Below are 17,530 nucleotides of genomic sequence, written 5' to 3'. Positions count from 1 at the left end.
CATGAAATGAAAACAAGCTCAAGTTATTCAATTCTCTCATCCCAGGCTCCAATTTCCCATTCCAGGCCACTGATAAAATGGTGTCCAGTTTCAGTGCTTAAGGATGAATTCTGGCTCTGTTCTTGCAGGCTGGAAAGTGAAGGGCTTGTGGCCCTCACCAAGGGAAGGGGAGACAGCCTGGCCTTGAAAAGGGAGGAGCTGAGACTGACAGACTGTGAGCCTGAGCGTGAGAGAGAAAAGGGCAGTGAGAGAGGAAGAGAAAGAGACAGAGACCGTGAGAAAGAGAAAGATAGACAAGAGGCAGAGACCATGAGAGAGAGCTTGTGAGGGATTGCAACAGAGAAACAGCTGGAGCTGGACAGTGACAGAGGCAGAGAAATGCAGCCACAGACAGGGAGCCAGAAACCCAAAGAGCTTCCCGTAGAGCTGAGCCCAGCCCCAGCCTCAGCCCCAACCCCTACTTCCTGAATGTTGAAGTGTGTGGGGGTTGGCTCTGAAAGCCAGATCTCAATTATGCAGAATGAGCCCCTCTTTCCTTTAACTATACTAAGCTCCTCATCCCCTCTCCCCCATCACTTCTGTTGCATCAGAAGCATAGGGGGATGTAAGCATGGGAGTGGGGTGTTCAGAATACCCAGCTGAGCACTATGAGGATGGGGAACATTTTCCTGCTGTGTGAGAACAGGCAGCACCAGCTGAATGGGGGAACTGCAGAGGGGTGGAGAGAAGGAAGTTACTGACCTCTTTGTTACAAATTATTCCCTGCCTCTCCTACCCACAATATGTATCCATGTATATGGATTGATGTACCACTATAAGGCTAGATGTGTATAGAGACACAGACCATTTATTCTAGTCTATAGATTTTACAGGACTGATTTGTTCCTGTGCTAGATCAGAGCTTGTCAACATGCAACCTGCAGGTGAAGAACACACTACACTAACTGCTACCATTAGCATGGAGCTGCAGACCACAGTCAGCAATGCTGCCTCCTGATCCGAGTGGATAGGCCACATTGCATGCGGGGACCTGTAATCTCCTCACTATTAAAGGTGCCCTGCTAAGAAAAGAACATTGGGTTTGTACCATTTTCTGTTTCTTTCGAATTTGCTGAGAAGGCCCCCACCCACAAAGGGCTTAGAAAACTCCCACGCCATAAGTAAGACCTTCATCCAGAGTTTTGCTGGAGGTTTCCCTGAAGATACCTAAGGTCTCTGGTATTTCAAGACCCAAAACAAGAAAAGAGAGCCCTGTGCACTGTTTTTATTCCTTTGACATTTTCCTCTAAAGCTGAAGGGTGCCACGGTATGCTCAGTTTCATACATATTAGCAGCCAGATGCTGTCCTAGGCTCTGGCAGTGTAAAGGAGACCTAAAGTCAGAATATCAGGACACGTAAGGATTTTCCTTGCCTGGGGAAGTCCCGGGAAGCATAGAGTTGCCAGAATGGGATGCACTCTGTTGTGACTCAGTGGGGAGCTCAGGTGTGTGGGATGCACTTTGCATGAGACAGTCATATGTGTTTGTCATGCTTAGAGATGGGCACATGTGTGTGGCATATGTTCTCACCAGCCTTGTGTGCAGTGCACAGCACACCCCCTAGCTGCTACCCATCTTCTATGCACAGCATGGTCTCCCCAGCATAGGGAGTGGTAGGGTCACCACCACTGACTGCATCTGCAGATCAAAGCTCTATGGAGCTGGCCAGCACTGGGACTGGCCTCCAGCTGGACTGCTCGGAGGTGGGGCCAGTGCTAGCACAAAGCAGACAGATGCCTGGGGCACCAAACCTGTTCCACTGGGATATTATTCAAATGCAGCATTCTCTCTATATTTCAGAGCTCCCTTTGGTTTCATTACTTCCCGGAAACATCCTACCTTTGGAGTGGGTGGGGGGTTCCTAATTGCTGCACTGGATGCAGGCTATCCCTAAATGGGAAGCTGTCAGCTGACTGGGCTGCAGCTAGCAGGCTCCATTGCAGATGCCATTGCATGTGTGTGAGTGATCTCCCTGCTGTCCCACTGACAGGTTCTAACCCATCCCCAGACCACATGGCGAGGAAATCGGCTCATAAGCAATGGAGCTGGTTCTCTCCTCCGAGCCTGCCTTTGACTTGACTGAACGGTCAGCGCTAAATGCTCCCTGAGCTACATGGCGGCTCCTTTCATGCGCCAGCCTGACCTGGGCTTTCCTGCCCCTAGTGACTGCATGCATCTGTCAGAGCCCTTCAGAGCAGCTCTTGATGGATGCATTTCAGTGACCCACAGCTTCAGGAGGCTTTGAACACACAGGAATGGGCTTTACAGGTGTAAAACATGAATGACTCCATTGAAGTTGTGGTGGATAATCAGCTGAACGTGAGCTCCCAGTGCAATGCTGTGGCCAAATGGGTTAATGTAATCCTTGGCTACCTACACAGTGGAATCTCAAATTGGAGTAGAGAGGTTATTTTACCTCTGTGACCACTGCTGGAATACTGTGTCCCATTCTGGTGTCTGCAAGTCAAGAAGACTATTGATATATTGAAGAGGGTTCAGAGGAGAGCCATGAGAATGATTAAGGGATTAGAAAACCTGCCTAATGCTGATAGACTCAAGGAACTCAACTTATTTTGCTTAGCAAAAAGAGGGTTAAGGGTGACATGATCACATAGCTCCATGGGGAACAAATATTTGATAATCGACTGTTCAATCTTCAGTCAAGCGAAGAAAGGTGTAACATGAGCAACGGCTGGAAGTTAAAGCTAGACAAATTCAGACTGGATATAAGGTGATAATTTCTAAATTTTTAACAGTGAGAGTAATGAGCCATTGGAACAATTTATCAAGGGCTGTGTTGGATTCTCCGTCACTGACCATTTGTATGTCAAGATTGACTGTTTTTCTAAAATCTCTGCTCTAGGAATTATTGTGGGGAAGTTCAATGGCCTCTATCATACAAGAGGTCAGAACAGATGAGCAAAATGGTCCCTTCTGGCCTTGGGATCTATGAAGTCAGTGCAGTTACATTGATGTGCAGTCAGCAAAAGTCAGATCAGAATCGGGGTCTGAGGCTTTCCACTGCCAAGACAAGACCTGAACAACTAAATTTCAGCTAAGTAGTTATTAAACCTCCATAAATAAACAGCTGTAAAATAAGGGATGTGTGATACTAATACTAACTGAGCACTTTTAAGCATGAAGCAAGTGCCCACTACATTTCATGGAGCTTTACAAATGAGAAAACTAAGGCAGAGAGATTAGTGAGTTACCCAAGACCCTAGAGTTACCCATTGTCAGAGCCGGGATTAAAACTCAAGATTTCCTGGGTCCCAGATCTATACTCTGAACTTGACACCAACATACAGTCTATTTATTGAAGATCTTCATTTGATCCACATTGCTGATCCTTTGATCCAGGTGATAATTCAGCTCAGCTGAAGGAGCTATCAGGGCAGGAATAGGGAAGCAGACACAGTCCAGTAACGTTCATGTTCACTCTCAGGATCTCCAAATCAGGGAGGGTTTGGTTAGGGCTAGGCTGAGATCATGGGCAAAAACATCAATTGGCCCAAATGAGGCTTGTTAGAAGTTGCCCAGCACAGCCCCAACACAGTGAGTTTTGTGTGGGGTGCAGTATGGAAAAAGCTGGCACTACTGCTACCTGATCAGTAGCTAAGGACATTAATTGACAGAGACTGCACTAGCTACAGGCAAACAAGGAAGCTGCTAGAGTGACAGATTTGGCCCAGGCACCCCCGATGGAGGAGCAGCTGAGCCAAACCTGAGTGGCACTGTGACCCCCATACACCAGGTTGTTACACCATTCCCTTAAATTTGGTCCATCATGACAGAGAGGCAGTTGGGACAAATTGGAGTGGCATGGCGGGGGGGAACCCTGAAGTGTTGTGTAGGGGGCAGATTGCCAGGAGTGGCCTCTGTGAATTGAGACTCCAGGGCTGTTGATCTCATGCGTAATTTTATACAGCACCTCTCATCTAATAGGAATTAATTAATCCACACAGCAACCAGGAGAGGTGGGTCAGGATTATCATCTTTATAGAGAGATGATAGGACATGCCCAAGGTCATACAGAGTCAGTAGCAGAGCTAGGATTGGAATCTAAGTTTCTTCACTCCTGGATCAGCATCATTTCCATTGGACCTCTCTGCCCTACTGTAAAAATAATACCAGGTTTATATGAGACAACTTTGCTTTTCCTTTCATTCAAGGAATTTTTTCAGTGGATTTCTATGGCTCACACAGGAATCCCTTGCACCAGAAAGATCCAACAATGGAAAAACCCAGATCTCCGCTCTGTAAATGTAGAGGAGATTCTCTTCCCTCTTGAACTAAGAAGTGTTTCCTACTTTCCTTCATCTTAGGAGGAAGCTCAGTTCTCAAGGACTGGGATCCTCAGAGGAAGAGGGAAGTTTCCATCTATTTTTTGTGAAAACAATTTGTTGGGGGATTTACAATTTCCCCAGAGTGTCAGAAAGTGGGATCAGCAGCCATGGGACCCATGGAATGAAATTGAACAGAAAGTGAAAATGACAGGGCTAGTGTCTTTCTCTGAGTTGATGAAGGTGCTGAAAGAAACCACACCAGATTATTGGTACAAAGAAAAAAACAGATTTTAAAATTCTTTCCAGTTGACTAATCTCTGGGCGGGGACTTATCAGTGATGCAGGGACATTCATCTCAACAGCATCTCTTTTACTTTAGCAGATAAGAAATTGCATCTAGCCAACAATAAACAAGAGACTCTGATTCACCGAATTCTAGGGCAAGCAGTAAGTGGGGTGCCCAGTTGCCTTATATGGGAGCTCAAGTGGGTGACTAGATATCTAGAACTGGGATTTGGGGCCCACTTCCATTGTATTGAAATCAACGGAAGTTAGGAGCCTAAATACCTTTGAGGATTTGGGCCTTTGTGCAACTGCATGTGGTCACTTGGCATAACGTTAACATGCCTACAATCGAAAATTGTCCCTTACCCCCAGTTAGGTTTGGGACTTCTATTGCAAAGCACTCTGGGTACAGCACAAGAGGTGTTATCTGGCAAAAGTCTCCCCAGGTTGGTTGTTCCGGGACCTCTAACCCCTACTCTCTCTGGAGGTGCTTTGAGCTCACTCCTTGCTCCCATCCTCTCTGATCTCTGCTGCCTGTGCTTGTCCCCTCAGGTTTGGTTTCAGAACCGACGGGCAAAATGGAGGAAGCGAGAGCGGTTTGGTCAGATGCAGCAGGTTCGAACCCACTTCTCAACGGCCTATGAGCTGCCCCTCCTAACCCGAGCAGAGAACTACGCCCAGGTGAGTGTCCCCTGCCCTGCCCCACTCCGGCCTCTTGACTGCCCTGTTCAGCTTCTTTCAGTCTCCACCTCCCTAACCCTGAGGCTATCCATCATTGTGATGCACTGGGGCAATGCTGGCCCCACTGGGAGGTAGTGGGCCGAGACCAGAGTCACTTCTAGTGTCTGGGCAACAGATGCCTGACACAACGTTCACTCATAGTCTCTTGTGCTTCCCACAATAAGTCAGTCCTTCTGCTGAGAGACAAACTGTACTGACCCTGTGAGCATCTCAGGCACAGTATGGGGTAGCACGGTGTGGAGCTATACATCATCCTCTTTCAGACTTACCTCTGCGGTGCTGCCTACAAAAGTCTTGCAACTGATGACTGCTATGCAAGTGGTGCAGTGAAGCCACTGTCTACTGGGCTAATTCTGCTCCTCTTGCTGTTACCTTGTTCTTCCCACTGCCCCCTTCATTTGTCTTCCCTGTCGGCTTCTCATGTCCTGTCAGAAACCTAGATTGCAAGCTCTCTGGGTCAGGGACGGTCTTGGTGTTTGTACAGCACCTAGCACAGTCAGTTCCTGATCCTGGACTCTACCCCAAAGTGCTGCCGTAATGCAAATCAATACATAGATAATAATTATCATTACACAGCTCTCCCCAGCTCCTAAGAGTGGGCAGGTTGATCTGGATTTCCCATGCCCTAATATAGGGCTGTCCTTTGCAGTCTCCCCTAGGGTGCGACACCAAGACCAACCCGACACCAAGCAGCAAGGCCAATGATTCACTGGCCACACTCCATTCATTCCAATTCTGTTCTATTCAGTTCTTAAATTATATTCTGTTCTGATCCCTGGATATTTTAGCTCCTGAAAACATTTAATTGGTTTAGAAAAGGCGTGAATGGACCTTTAAAGTCACCCTTAAACAAATTCCCCAGATGTCCCTTCCCTTTTAACACTAGTTCCTGCCTGAATCAAGTAGGAGTCATTAGGCGCAGGCTTCTCATCTGTTTCAATCTCCCAGGACAAGCTTGTCCCTCTGTGATATCACCTGATGTAGCCTTCTGATATATTCATGCAGGAGGAGACACCAAACACCCTGCTCAGGGATTCTCCATTTAGCTAGATACTTGTATGTCCCCCTTCAGCACAGCTGAGCACCTCATAGTTGGTAATGTATTTATCCTCATAACACCCTGTGAGATAGGAAAATGCTATTACCCCCCATTTTACCCATAAGGAACAAAGGCACCAAGAGTCTAAGAGTAGGAGCCACAAAAGTAAACCCCAATAGGCACCTAAGCCAGATCATTCAAAGCCCAGAGTTATTCTCACACTCTGTCTCCCTCTGGCCCACTGACTGTTCCACTATGGATAAATACTTAAATAGTCATTGGACCAGACAGAGAGAAAGAACACAACTCCCTAGTCCAGTGCTGGGACACCCATCTGGGAGGTGACCCAGGCGCCAGTCCCCCTGCTCCAACCATTCTTTCATTATTTATCACCAGAATAGATTGAGGGAGTCCCCACATGGGACTATCCCATAGCTCAGTAGTTAGAGCATGCTCCTGAGAGGTGGAACACCCCTGTTAAAATCCTTTCTCCCCCTCTGCCTGCAAGGGGGGGACTGAACCTGGGTCTGCCACATCCCAGAGAGAGCTCTAACCACTGGGCTAGAAGGTGTGGGCTCCTCCTTGAGCCATTTTGTGTGGAGCACAAGTAACTTGTTCCCACAAGAAGTGTCTTAGGTGCTTAAGCCACCTGACTCCAGGCAGCAGGTTCCCTTTCACGGATTTCTAAGCAGAGATAGGCATCTCCTTGCAGCTTGCCTTCATGGGTGGGGGAGGCAGAATTAGCATCTCCCACTGGCTAGCTTAGACAGCTCCCCACCTAGTGCTGATATCTGCGGATTGCATTCTTAGGTGCCTATCTTTCCCCATTCATTGTATGGGGGGCTAGGCACTTACCTAGATTCATAGATTCATAGATACTAAGGTCAGAAGGGACCACTCTGATCATCTAGTCCGACCTCCTGCACAGCGCAGGCCACAGAATGTCACCCACCACTCCTATGAAAAACCTCACCCATGTCTGAGCTATTGAAGTCCTCAAATCATGGTTCAAAACTTCAAGGAGCAGAGAAGCCTCCCTCCAGTCAACCATGCCCCATGCTACAGAGGTAGGCAAAAAAAAACTCCAGGGCCTCTCCAATCTGCCCTGGAGGAAACCTCCCTCCCGACCCCAAAGATGGCAATCAGCCAAACCCTGAGCACATGGGCAAGATTCACCAGCCAGATACCCAGGAAAGAGTTTTCTATAGTAAATCAGATCCCATCCATCTAATATCCCATCTCAGGGGATTTGGCCTATTTACCCTGAATATTTAAAGATCAATTACTTACCAAAATCCCATTATCCCATCATACCATCTCCTCCATAAACTTATCGAGTAGAATCTTAAAACCAGATAGATCTTTTGCCCCCACTGCTTCCCTTGGAAGGTTATTCCAAAACTTCACTCCTCTGATGGTTAAAAACCTTCATCTGATTTCAAGTCTAAAATGATAGACTCCGGCTTTGTGGATCACAGTGTTGTTCCTGTGATTGTTAAGTTGCCATGACACTCACCATTGCAACGCCTAAGTCCCATTGTGGATCCCACCCTAAGTGACATGCCCACGGTCACACTGGGAGCCTGTGGCAGAACAGAGAATCAAACCTGCACCTCCCAACGCTTAGGCCAGCACTCTAAACAGTGATCCAGCCTTCCTCTCCCATGTTCTCAGCTGCTGGGATTTCCCCTCCAACCCTGAGCTGTCAGATGCTCGGCTGGCCTTCCTGGAGAGCACGGCAAACAGGCTTTCCTGCATCAAGGCCAAGAGTGCTTGACCTTTCCCCTTGGTTGGCTTCCCCTTTGTATTGGAAGGGATAAGAGGCCCTTATTAAACAGCTGAGAGACACCAAAGGATCTTTCAAGCAAAGGACACACTAGACCACACTTTGTAACACTCTCTCTTCTGCCTTTGTACTTTCATCGCCTCCCTCACTCCTCACCACCTCCTCCCCCAGCCTAAAAAAATGTACTTTGCAGGAGGTAAAAGGTCAGTAGTGGAACAGAAGCCAGTGATGCTGCTGGGCTGAGGAATGTTGGGCTCTTCACACTCTCACTCCATCTGGATCTTCTCTTGTTGCATTCTTTCATCTTATTCCCCCCCATCCCCAACACACCTATTCCCCAAGGAAGGGCCTCCCGTTGCCAAACACCGCTCTTCTTCTGCAGTATCATTTTGTTTTATTATTAAGATTCAGGATCCCAGATGGCTGGACACTTGAATCTGACTTTGCTTTCTAGGGAGTGGAGGGGGCACATGCAGGGGTTTCCTTTTCTCTCTCTAACCAGCCTGCATATGCTAAGCAAAAATTAAGGCAAGCAAATGGGAAATGGTCTGTCCCAGAGACTGCATGCTGACCACACCTGTGTCTCTTCGACAAGCATACTGGAGTGCTGCAAACACTTTATTACCTATTTGTATTACACTAGTACTTAGAGGCTCTAACCAAGGTCAGGGCCCAATTGAGCCAGGAACTGTATACTCCCAAACGATGGGAACAGCCATGGATACTAGGGTGGCTCCCCAATATGCCCACCTCTTCATGGCCCACTTTGAGGAAGAATTTCTGGACAAATGCACAGTGAAATCAATGGTATATCTGAGATACGTCAATAATATTGTCATCCTCTGGACCGACCTAAACTCCCTCATAGATTTCCACCATCCATCTATTCAGTTCTCTCTCGAACACTCACTCCTGCACCAGCATCGACTTCCTAGGCACCACAATCAGCTTCAGCAATGGAACCCTACTGACAACTATATACAAGAAACCCACAGATCACCATCCTTACCTTCACAAATCCAGTAATCACCCCCAAGGCCCCAAGATAGCTGTTATCTACAAACAGGCCCTCAGATATCACAGAATATGCTTCAAGGAGAAAGTCCAGGATACCTATCTTAAAACAAGGACACTCCACCAGAGAAGTAGATCGCATCATGGAATGGGCCACCAAAATACTCCAAGAGAACCTGCTTCCATATAGAAAAAAAAAAACAACTTCTGACTGCACACCCCTCATTGTCACCTATCACCCCACACTGGAACGCATGCAAGGCATCATTAAACAATTACAACCTATACTCGATGGGAACCACATTCTGAAAGAACTCTTTCCTTAATCCACACTGCTGGCCTTCAGACAATCCCCCAGCCTCTCCAAACTCATCATCAGAAGCAAGGTCTTCACAGCCCAGGACCCACAAACTCAATGCAGCACCAAACCCTGCTATAACAATAGATGCAAAACTTGCAGACATATCTCCACTGCTTTGATGATCAACACCCCCCCCCCACAACACACCTATCAAGATTAATTGGTCCTACTTATGCCTATCACAACACATGGTGTATCTCATCCAATGGACTAAATGCCACAATAACAACTACGTTGGCAAAACCAGAGCATCACTATGCTGTTGCATGAACTCACACAGAAAAATGATAAAGGATGAAAACAACATAACACCTACCGGTGCACACTTGTCACAAAGTGATCACTCCATATCTGACCCCTCAACCCTTGTCCTCAAAGGAAACCTGCACATTACCTTCAAAAGACGAGCATGGGCACCTACAGTTTCATAACTTTGCTAGACACTAAAAAGCACGGGCTTAATAAAAACACCGGATTTATGGCTTATTACAACAACCTATCCGGTGACCACAGGGGTGTTAACGAGCCACTTTGCCTTAGAATATGCTAAACAATCTGGTCCTCCTTATATTTAGCTGTGACACTCTGCGTACCTTTCCCAGACCTGAAGAAGGGCCTGGTGTAGCTCAAAAGCTTGTCTCTCTCACCAACAGAAGTGGGCCCAAAAAAAGATATTACTTCCCCCACCTTATCTCTGTAATATCCTAGGTCTAATACAGCTACACCAGCATTGCAAGGAACTGAATAGTCATACAACAAGAAACAAGCTCTGACCTAAAGTGCTTGCAGTCTAAGTAGTGAAGGCTAAGGGGGTGGGCAGGAAACCATAGGCAAAGAGAGATGAAATGGCTTGCTCAGCATCACACAGTAGGTCAGTGGAAGACCCCCAGTCTCCTGAGTCCCAGTCTGCAGCTCTATCGACTAGATTCAGTGCCTCTCAGTCAGACTTAGTGTGAATGGGTGCTAGTCCACTGACATCAGTGGAGCTGCACTCGCTTTTCCATTGGGTCTAAATGTGGCCTGCAGGCTTTGAGCAGTAATTTCTGGTCTGGATTGCTTAACTTCTAAACATAATCTGCCATACCAATAAGTAATTAATTCCCCAAGAAGAGATGTGCCTTGTAAGGGCCTTTACTTAAAGGTGAACATAATATCCTGGTGATGGCCCTTCCGTATTCCTGCCCAGGACTGTGGAACAGCCAAAGAAGCCTATCTCAGAGAACCTATTGCAGGTTTTAGCTGGAGCCCAGTGGGAAAGGACTTTGGGGATCTACTGGATGCTCTGAGGATCCCCAGACAGTATCTCCTATGGAGGCTGTGTGATTTGTTTTAGAGTGCTCTCAAGCTGCTGGGACATAGGAATGACCGCAAACATTTTTCCCTGCATAAACCAGCATTCTAGGTTCTGCTTTTCCTTGGCATCAAGTTGTGACCTTGCTAACATCTAAAGCAGGGCAGAGAGCTGACCTCCTTGTGCTGCTTTAGGCATTTGTGGTGTCATTCTTTGTTACAGGGTAAATATCCTGCACTCAAGCCTTGGCAGATAAGTAAAGGCACAGTGAGCTGCTTTCTGATGAACCTAGTGCATAGCACCTACTAGTAGTCAATTCTGAGATTGGGGGTCAGTTGCACTGGGAAATCCTCTGAAAACTATGAGCCTTCTAGCAAATGCTCAGGATGTCATTGTTCTTTCCCTTGACTTGATAAGCCTTCCTGATTTATGTAGATATCATCTGAAGTCTACGGAGCCATCCACTTAACCAATTCACTGGTTAATTTGACTCCCCTCTTTAATTTGAACAAAATCTCTGGACATATGAACACAACCTCTCCCCCCTTCAGGTTGATCATTTCATGCCTATGTTACAAAAAGGGAAGCTTCTCTCCCTAGCTAAGGTAAATTCATTAGTCAATTCATAAGGAAATTTTGTGGAAGTCGGAAGATGGAAGAGGCCAGGGAAGATCCAGGTGGTGATAAAAGAGTACAGCTACTGAGTTAGCATTATTAGCAAACCCACGTGCCAGGCCTGGTGTGATGTGCACACTGGGTGGTTGCATGGATGACTTGACTGAGCACTTACAACAACCAGCCTGCTAGGAATGGACTTGATGCCAGTAGAGCAGATTCCTCTGCATTTCATTGCTTATCTGAGACCTTATGTCATATTGCCATTTTAACCTGAAGACATGTCCATCAAATTTCTCAGGTGAAGGGTGGAAGGAGAGTGACTCAGGTCCCATCTCCCTGCAAACCATCTGCCTAGCACCACAACAGGAGCCCCTCTCAGCTCCTTAGCCTGTACTTTAGACATCTGAGAAGCGTTGCTCCCTAGCACCTTCTCCCCGGCGGCCTCAGCTCCCTCACCAGCCACACCTTCAGCACACGACTGCTTCTGGCTTCCACAGCAGGAAGTACCTGGCTTAACTTCTTGGGCTCTGCTGCTTCCCTGGGTAGGGCAGATCCAGCAAGTGTGGAATCTGGGGCAAACCTTTCCCACAGGCCAGGTCAGGCGGGAAATGTCCCAGAAGCAGGCTGGGTGCTTCAGGAGGACCACTCAGTGCTCCCTGTCCTCTCCTCTTCAGCAGTCTCTTCCCAAACCCAGGAACCCATCCCCAGGGTGTAAAGCACCTTGGGATTAGCCGGTATCCCTACTCACTGGGCAAAACAGCATGGCCTAGCTCAGGTGGTTTTGGGGCTAATATGGCACCACTCCTTCACTCATGAGTCTCCTGCTTGGGGGATGCTTTGTATGAATCCAGACACACCCACCCAATGTCTCTGGAAAATGTTCCTTAACACAGAACTGGATTTACTCCCCACACACATTTAAGAATTCTCCCCCTCTGCTCTTACACCTTTCCCTTGCTCAGTGGTTACCTACACTGAGTTTGTGGCTAATGGGCCTTCTTTCAACCCTATTACCTGGCCAGCAGGATTAACAGTCCCAAGTGCTCATAACCAACCCAGGAACAGCAGCTGCCAGACCCCAGAGGGCTGCCGATGTTGCTTGTCCTCTTAGCCCTTTTATTCCTGTGGCTCATATGTTCTTTCAAGCTATCCCATTCCACCGGTCAGCAGGTGCTCAGTGTATACGGGGTTCCTAGGAGCAATTTTCTGGCTGTACCCAGTATATTATGTCAAGCTGCATTAAGTGGAGTTTAAAATGAAGGGCTGTGGGGACTGGAAATGGACATGGAATATTTTCCCTCTAGGTCTTTATTCAAATCTAGGCCAGCTTGGCCCAGGTTGCAAGTTGTTCTCATGCAATGGCTGTTTGGGGCCCTTGTGAAATGGGCTGATGGTTTTCAGTCTAGTTTCTGGTGGCCAGGTGTCCACAGAACAGCTTGCATTAGCTGGCCCCCTTGCTAATGGTCTCAGCTGGGAGACTGAGGACTGACTGGGCCACAGACCCTGACTGTCCCTCTCCCCGCTAGAGGGGGCCCCTGTGGAGCAGAGTGGAGGCCCATGGGGCGACAGAAGCCAGGACTGTTCCTCTCTGTACTTTACCCGTTCTTCCATCTCCAGGGCTGCCCAGGAGCTAACACTGTGGTTCCTTTTCCTCCCCCAGATCCAGAACCCATCCTGGATTGGCAACAATGGCACTGCCTCCCCCGTGCCCGCATGCGTGGTCCCCTGTGACACAGTACCCTCCTGCATGTCCCCCCACGGACACCCCCATGCAGCTGGTGGTGTCTCCGAGTTCCTGAGTGTCTCCAGCCCTGGCAGCCACGTGGGACAGACTCACATGGGCAGCCTCTTTGGCACCGCTGGGATTAGCCCGGGCATCAATGGCTACGAGCTGAGCGGTGAGCCTGACCGCAAAACCTCCAGCATTGCGGCCCTGAGGATGAAGGCAAAGGAGCACAGTGCTGCCATCTCCTGGGCGACATGACAGGGCTGCAGCCAACGCCCTCAAGACACTGACAGAGCAAACGGGGACAACCAAAAAAACCCACCATCCGCTTGGACTCAAGACAGCCATTGCCTCCTTGGGGAGCCGAATGCAGCACTTTTAGCTACAGCGAACACGTACCTTACCGTAAGTGGAGTGTTTCAAACGTACACACAGGAAGCTCCCAACTTCCTGTGCTCAAGCAGGATAAGAGAAAGTGGCGGAATCGCTCCTATCCCAGCTAGACTTGTGTTTTCTTCTAACAGGTGGCGTTTCCCTTTCACTATCATGCTTGCATTTGCCAATGACCAGGGCATTTTTTCTCCCCATGCCTTTTCTAACACCAGAGCGGACTTTCCAATCAACCGCCCATCATTTTCAGTTGATTTCCCCCTCCCTCCACCCATGCGTTGAAGTGTCGTTTCTAATCCATTTTATTCTGTCCCATACAGGCAACAAGTGTGGGGGGTGATGCCTGGCACCAGCAAGGAGGCACCTCCGGGTGGGGGGGGGGGAATCGCAGGGCCATCACTCTTGGCCTCTTAGCAGGAGTCACAACTAGCAATTTGAGTTTGCAATAGAGCTGGGGGGAGAATCTTGGTCCAAAAGAAATCAAAATTACCCCCATTGACTCCTGCCTTGGTTCCTCTCTGTGTTGCGCAAGCTTAGCTGAAGCAAGGACTTGCAGAGAGGCTAAGGAAGGATGGGGAAAGGGATGGTATGTCTTTCCCTACAGAGCTAAGTACCACCATTGCTGGAAAAGCTTGAAGTTACAGACTAAGACAATCAGCTACACCCTACTTCACTCACCTCCATTCAGGCTCACTAAGGGAAATAGCAACTTCCCTGCCTTTTAGGTGCTCAGAGGACATTAGCACCCAGTAAGCTAAGGTTCCTTCGCCCCTTCTAGGAAATAGCTAGCATTAGTTGGTTTGTAAGCACAGGTCCACAGCAGGAAGGGAATGGCAGGCCTTTAATCTTCCATCTCTTTTAAGAGGTGTTTATTGGGTCAGCAGTTACTGGCATCTACCTACAGCTAGCAACTGTAGAAGTGCAGCTGCTATGTGGGCCCTACCCAGCATGGGTCTGTTGGTCTTCATAGCAGAAGGGAGGTTCCCTTGAATCACAACTCAAGTGCTAGCATGCGCCCCCTGCTCGTTGGCTTTCATGTGTGATGGCATCCCCCACACACATGCAGCCGCTGTCCTGACGTCAGTATGTACGGAATGATCCCTTGTCACTTCACTACCGTCCTCTACGGAACAGCATGTAGTAGCGGGGCAGTGGCCTCTAGTGTGCATCCTCTGAAATGCTGGTCAGCAGGGTGCAGATGGGCAGAATCTCCCTGGGCTCTCTGTGTCCTTTGAGTCAATGGCACTTCTTGATTTCTCTCTGTGGTTCCTATTTGTTTCCTGTTACCTGGGGCTGCATTAACTATTCAAAGTTAAACTGTAAACTGTTGGACGAGTTTTCCCCTGCAAGGCCAAATTCTTCCCAACCTTTCCATTGAGTCTGTGGTACCAGGGATAGTCTCAGAAGCTCCCATTGCACCATTGCTTAAAGCCATGGATGCTTGAAGCAGCACTAGAAACAGCATGGGGTAATTCTGGCAGGGTATGTAACACATGCACATGCCTCAAGAGATTATGTTAAACAGTATTGGCTAGGGGCAGCTGGCTTTAGCATCTTGGCTCATGAGAAAGAGAAGCTGCATCATAGCTTCATCTCTCTCTTTGTCACAAGAGCTATGGCGGACCTGGCTATCCCATGTGACATGGAGGCTCATTTCATCCCACGTGCAAGTCCAGTAACTTCCGGAGCATTAAATCAGGATGAACTTGGCCCAGCATGTAAGGGGCAATAGGGAGCGTTGTTGTAGCCATGTCGGTCCCAGGCTATTAGTGAGACAACATGGGTGAGGTTCTTTCATTGGACCAACTTCTATTGGGGAGAGAGACAAGTCTTGTCTCTCTCCCCAATAGAAGTTGGTCCAATGAAAGACATTGTCACAACTCCTTGTCTCTGGGTGCTATGAAGCAGTTCATTTGGGAGTATTAAGGGTTCTTTTCAGAGTCTTGTTTCACAATGGTTGGACTGTCTCCAAAGAAACTACTTCCAAAATTCAGGTTTCTGGCTATGTGTATATATTATTATTATTTATGTACTGCCTAGCACACTGCTGTGCCCTATATAAATAATACACCTATATTAGAGCTAACATTCACATGTATTTATTAGACTAAGTGAAACTAATACTTCTGTCTCTTTTTTCCCTCAAAAGTCTTTGGGGTCAGTAGAATTCTAAGTGAAGCTTTCCCCCACACTCAGTGAGGGAGGTGTCATGCACGTATCCAGAAGTCCATGTGTAATAATGAGTCTATGTCAGCCAAGGATGAACAGGAGTTGTGCCTCAGCGTGGAAGATTAGCTTAATGATCAGCCAGCAGTTCTCAAACTTCATTGCAACCCCCTTCTGAAACAAAAATTACTACACAACCCCAGGAGCGGGGACTGAAGCCTGACCCTGCCTGAGCCCCGCTGCCCTGGGGGCCGCCAAAGCCAAAGGGCTTCAGTCTTGGGTGGGGGGCAAGTCTAATGGAGCCCTAGTGACCCCATTAGAACAGGCTCATGACCCACTTTGGGGGTCTCACCCCATAGTTTGAGAATCGCTGGATTAGGCACATGTTCCCTGCGTGGGTTTTCAACTTGCTGAAACAAGGCTGCCTTCCACCTCAGACAGAGTCACAGGGGAGAACTTAAGCCCTTCTTGAAATTTTCTCCAGTTTTCATGTATATTTTAAAGAGATAACGCCAAGGTTTAAAAAAACAAACACATTTTAACTCCCTCTTCCACAAAAAAACAATGCAACTCCCCCATCCCCCACCCCGCCTAGTGTCAGTAAAAACTCCTTCCTCTAATAAAAATGGAAAGGATTTTTTAACCTCTAAAGGTCCAGAGCGTGGAATAGAATCCAGGTAGATGGCTCCAAGGTCTTGTGCAGAGCCACAGGCTCCAGTGGAAGGACTGGGGCCCAAACCGACTTTTCCCCACTGTTGCAGCTCATTTAGTTTTTGCCCCTCACTTGCATCATCAATGTTGCTGGTCTGGTCACTTTCACCCTCCGTTTCTCCTGCCCTAGAGCCAGCTTTTGTTGTTTTCATTTCCTCCGTCCATCGCTACTTGGTTTTACAAAAAACCTTTCAAAATAACCTTATTTAAGCAGAAATCTAACAGTCAAGCTGCCAGTGTGATGCTGGGGCAGATCTAGCACCCACTCCAAACCCCCTCAGCCAGACTGAGCAGCCCTCTGTGATTTGAAAAGTGCTTCTGCCACCCACTGCCCTGTAGAGACGAAAAGAGACAGGACCCGGCTGGGATGACCATAAAGAGGATCCCTTACTGAGTCTGTTGGACAAAGACAGACCTGGTGGTTCACTCTGGCTCCCTAGCTCCCAGCTACTTAATTTCACTACCGGGCTTTCTAAATCCAGACGGCCTGAACTAAGCAGCTGTTGGAGGGACTGTTGACTCCACTATCCTCCCCCTACCAGCTGGGGCTGTACAGAGGCTTGGCCTTGGAAAAGGAGCAGTGTTCTCCTACATGCCCCTGATCTCACACAGTTTGCTAAAGAGATGCTAAATTTTGGGGGGACAACAAACCTATCCTGTAAATTTCAGCTGGAATTTGATACTGGGGGGCAATGGGGGTGAAGGGAACCCAATACAGTTCTTCTCCTCTCCCGTTAGCCCAACATGTGCCCTTCCCTTCACCCCCCTCCTCTGAAATGGACTCACATCTGTCACTGAAAGCAAGGTGGTCCTGGGCTAAGTAGGGACAGTTCCCAGGACGTGTCTGCCTTTGCCGATGATTTACTGCTGAAGGCTGCAGAGTGCAACAAGCATGCTCCCTCACTTATACATCAGGCAGAAGCCACCTCTCATAGGGGAAATACAAACAGCCCCAGCTGGAGGCAGCACCTGTGCACTACACAGAGAGTGAGGACCCATGAGGAGAGCTGCTCTTAGCTACATTTCTAGAAAAACAAATATTTTAAAATTTAGTGCTTCCTTTAGCCCAGCTGCAGA

General features: G+C 48.1%; 1 protein-coding gene across 1 annotated transcript in view; it reads left to right on the top strand.

Annotated features, from left to right (window-relative positions):
• Nucleotides 1-16,262, top strand: part of ALX4 (ALX homeobox 4) — a 65,869-nt gene extending 49,607 nt beyond the window's left edge. The window contains exons 4-5 of the mRNA XM_038406932.2: nt 5,163-5,291; nt 13,121-16,262. Coding sequence (XP_038262860.1) covers nt 5,163-5,291; nt 13,121-13,444 — 453 coding nt within the window. The 3' untranslated portion in view covers nt 13,445-16,262. The remainder of the gene's footprint in view (nt 1-5,162; nt 5,292-13,120) is intronic.
• Nucleotides 16,263-17,530: the final 1,268 nt, after the last annotated feature.

Source organism: Dermochelys coriacea, chromosome 6, assembly GCF_009764565.3.
Source record: "Dermochelys coriacea isolate rDerCor1 chromosome 6, rDerCor1.pri.v4, whole genome shotgun sequence".
NCBI lineage: Eukaryota > Metazoa > Chordata > Testudines > Dermochelyidae > Dermochelys > Dermochelys coriacea.
Note: the sequence above shows the minus strand (reverse complement) of the source record. Positions and strands in the feature narration are given on the sequence as shown.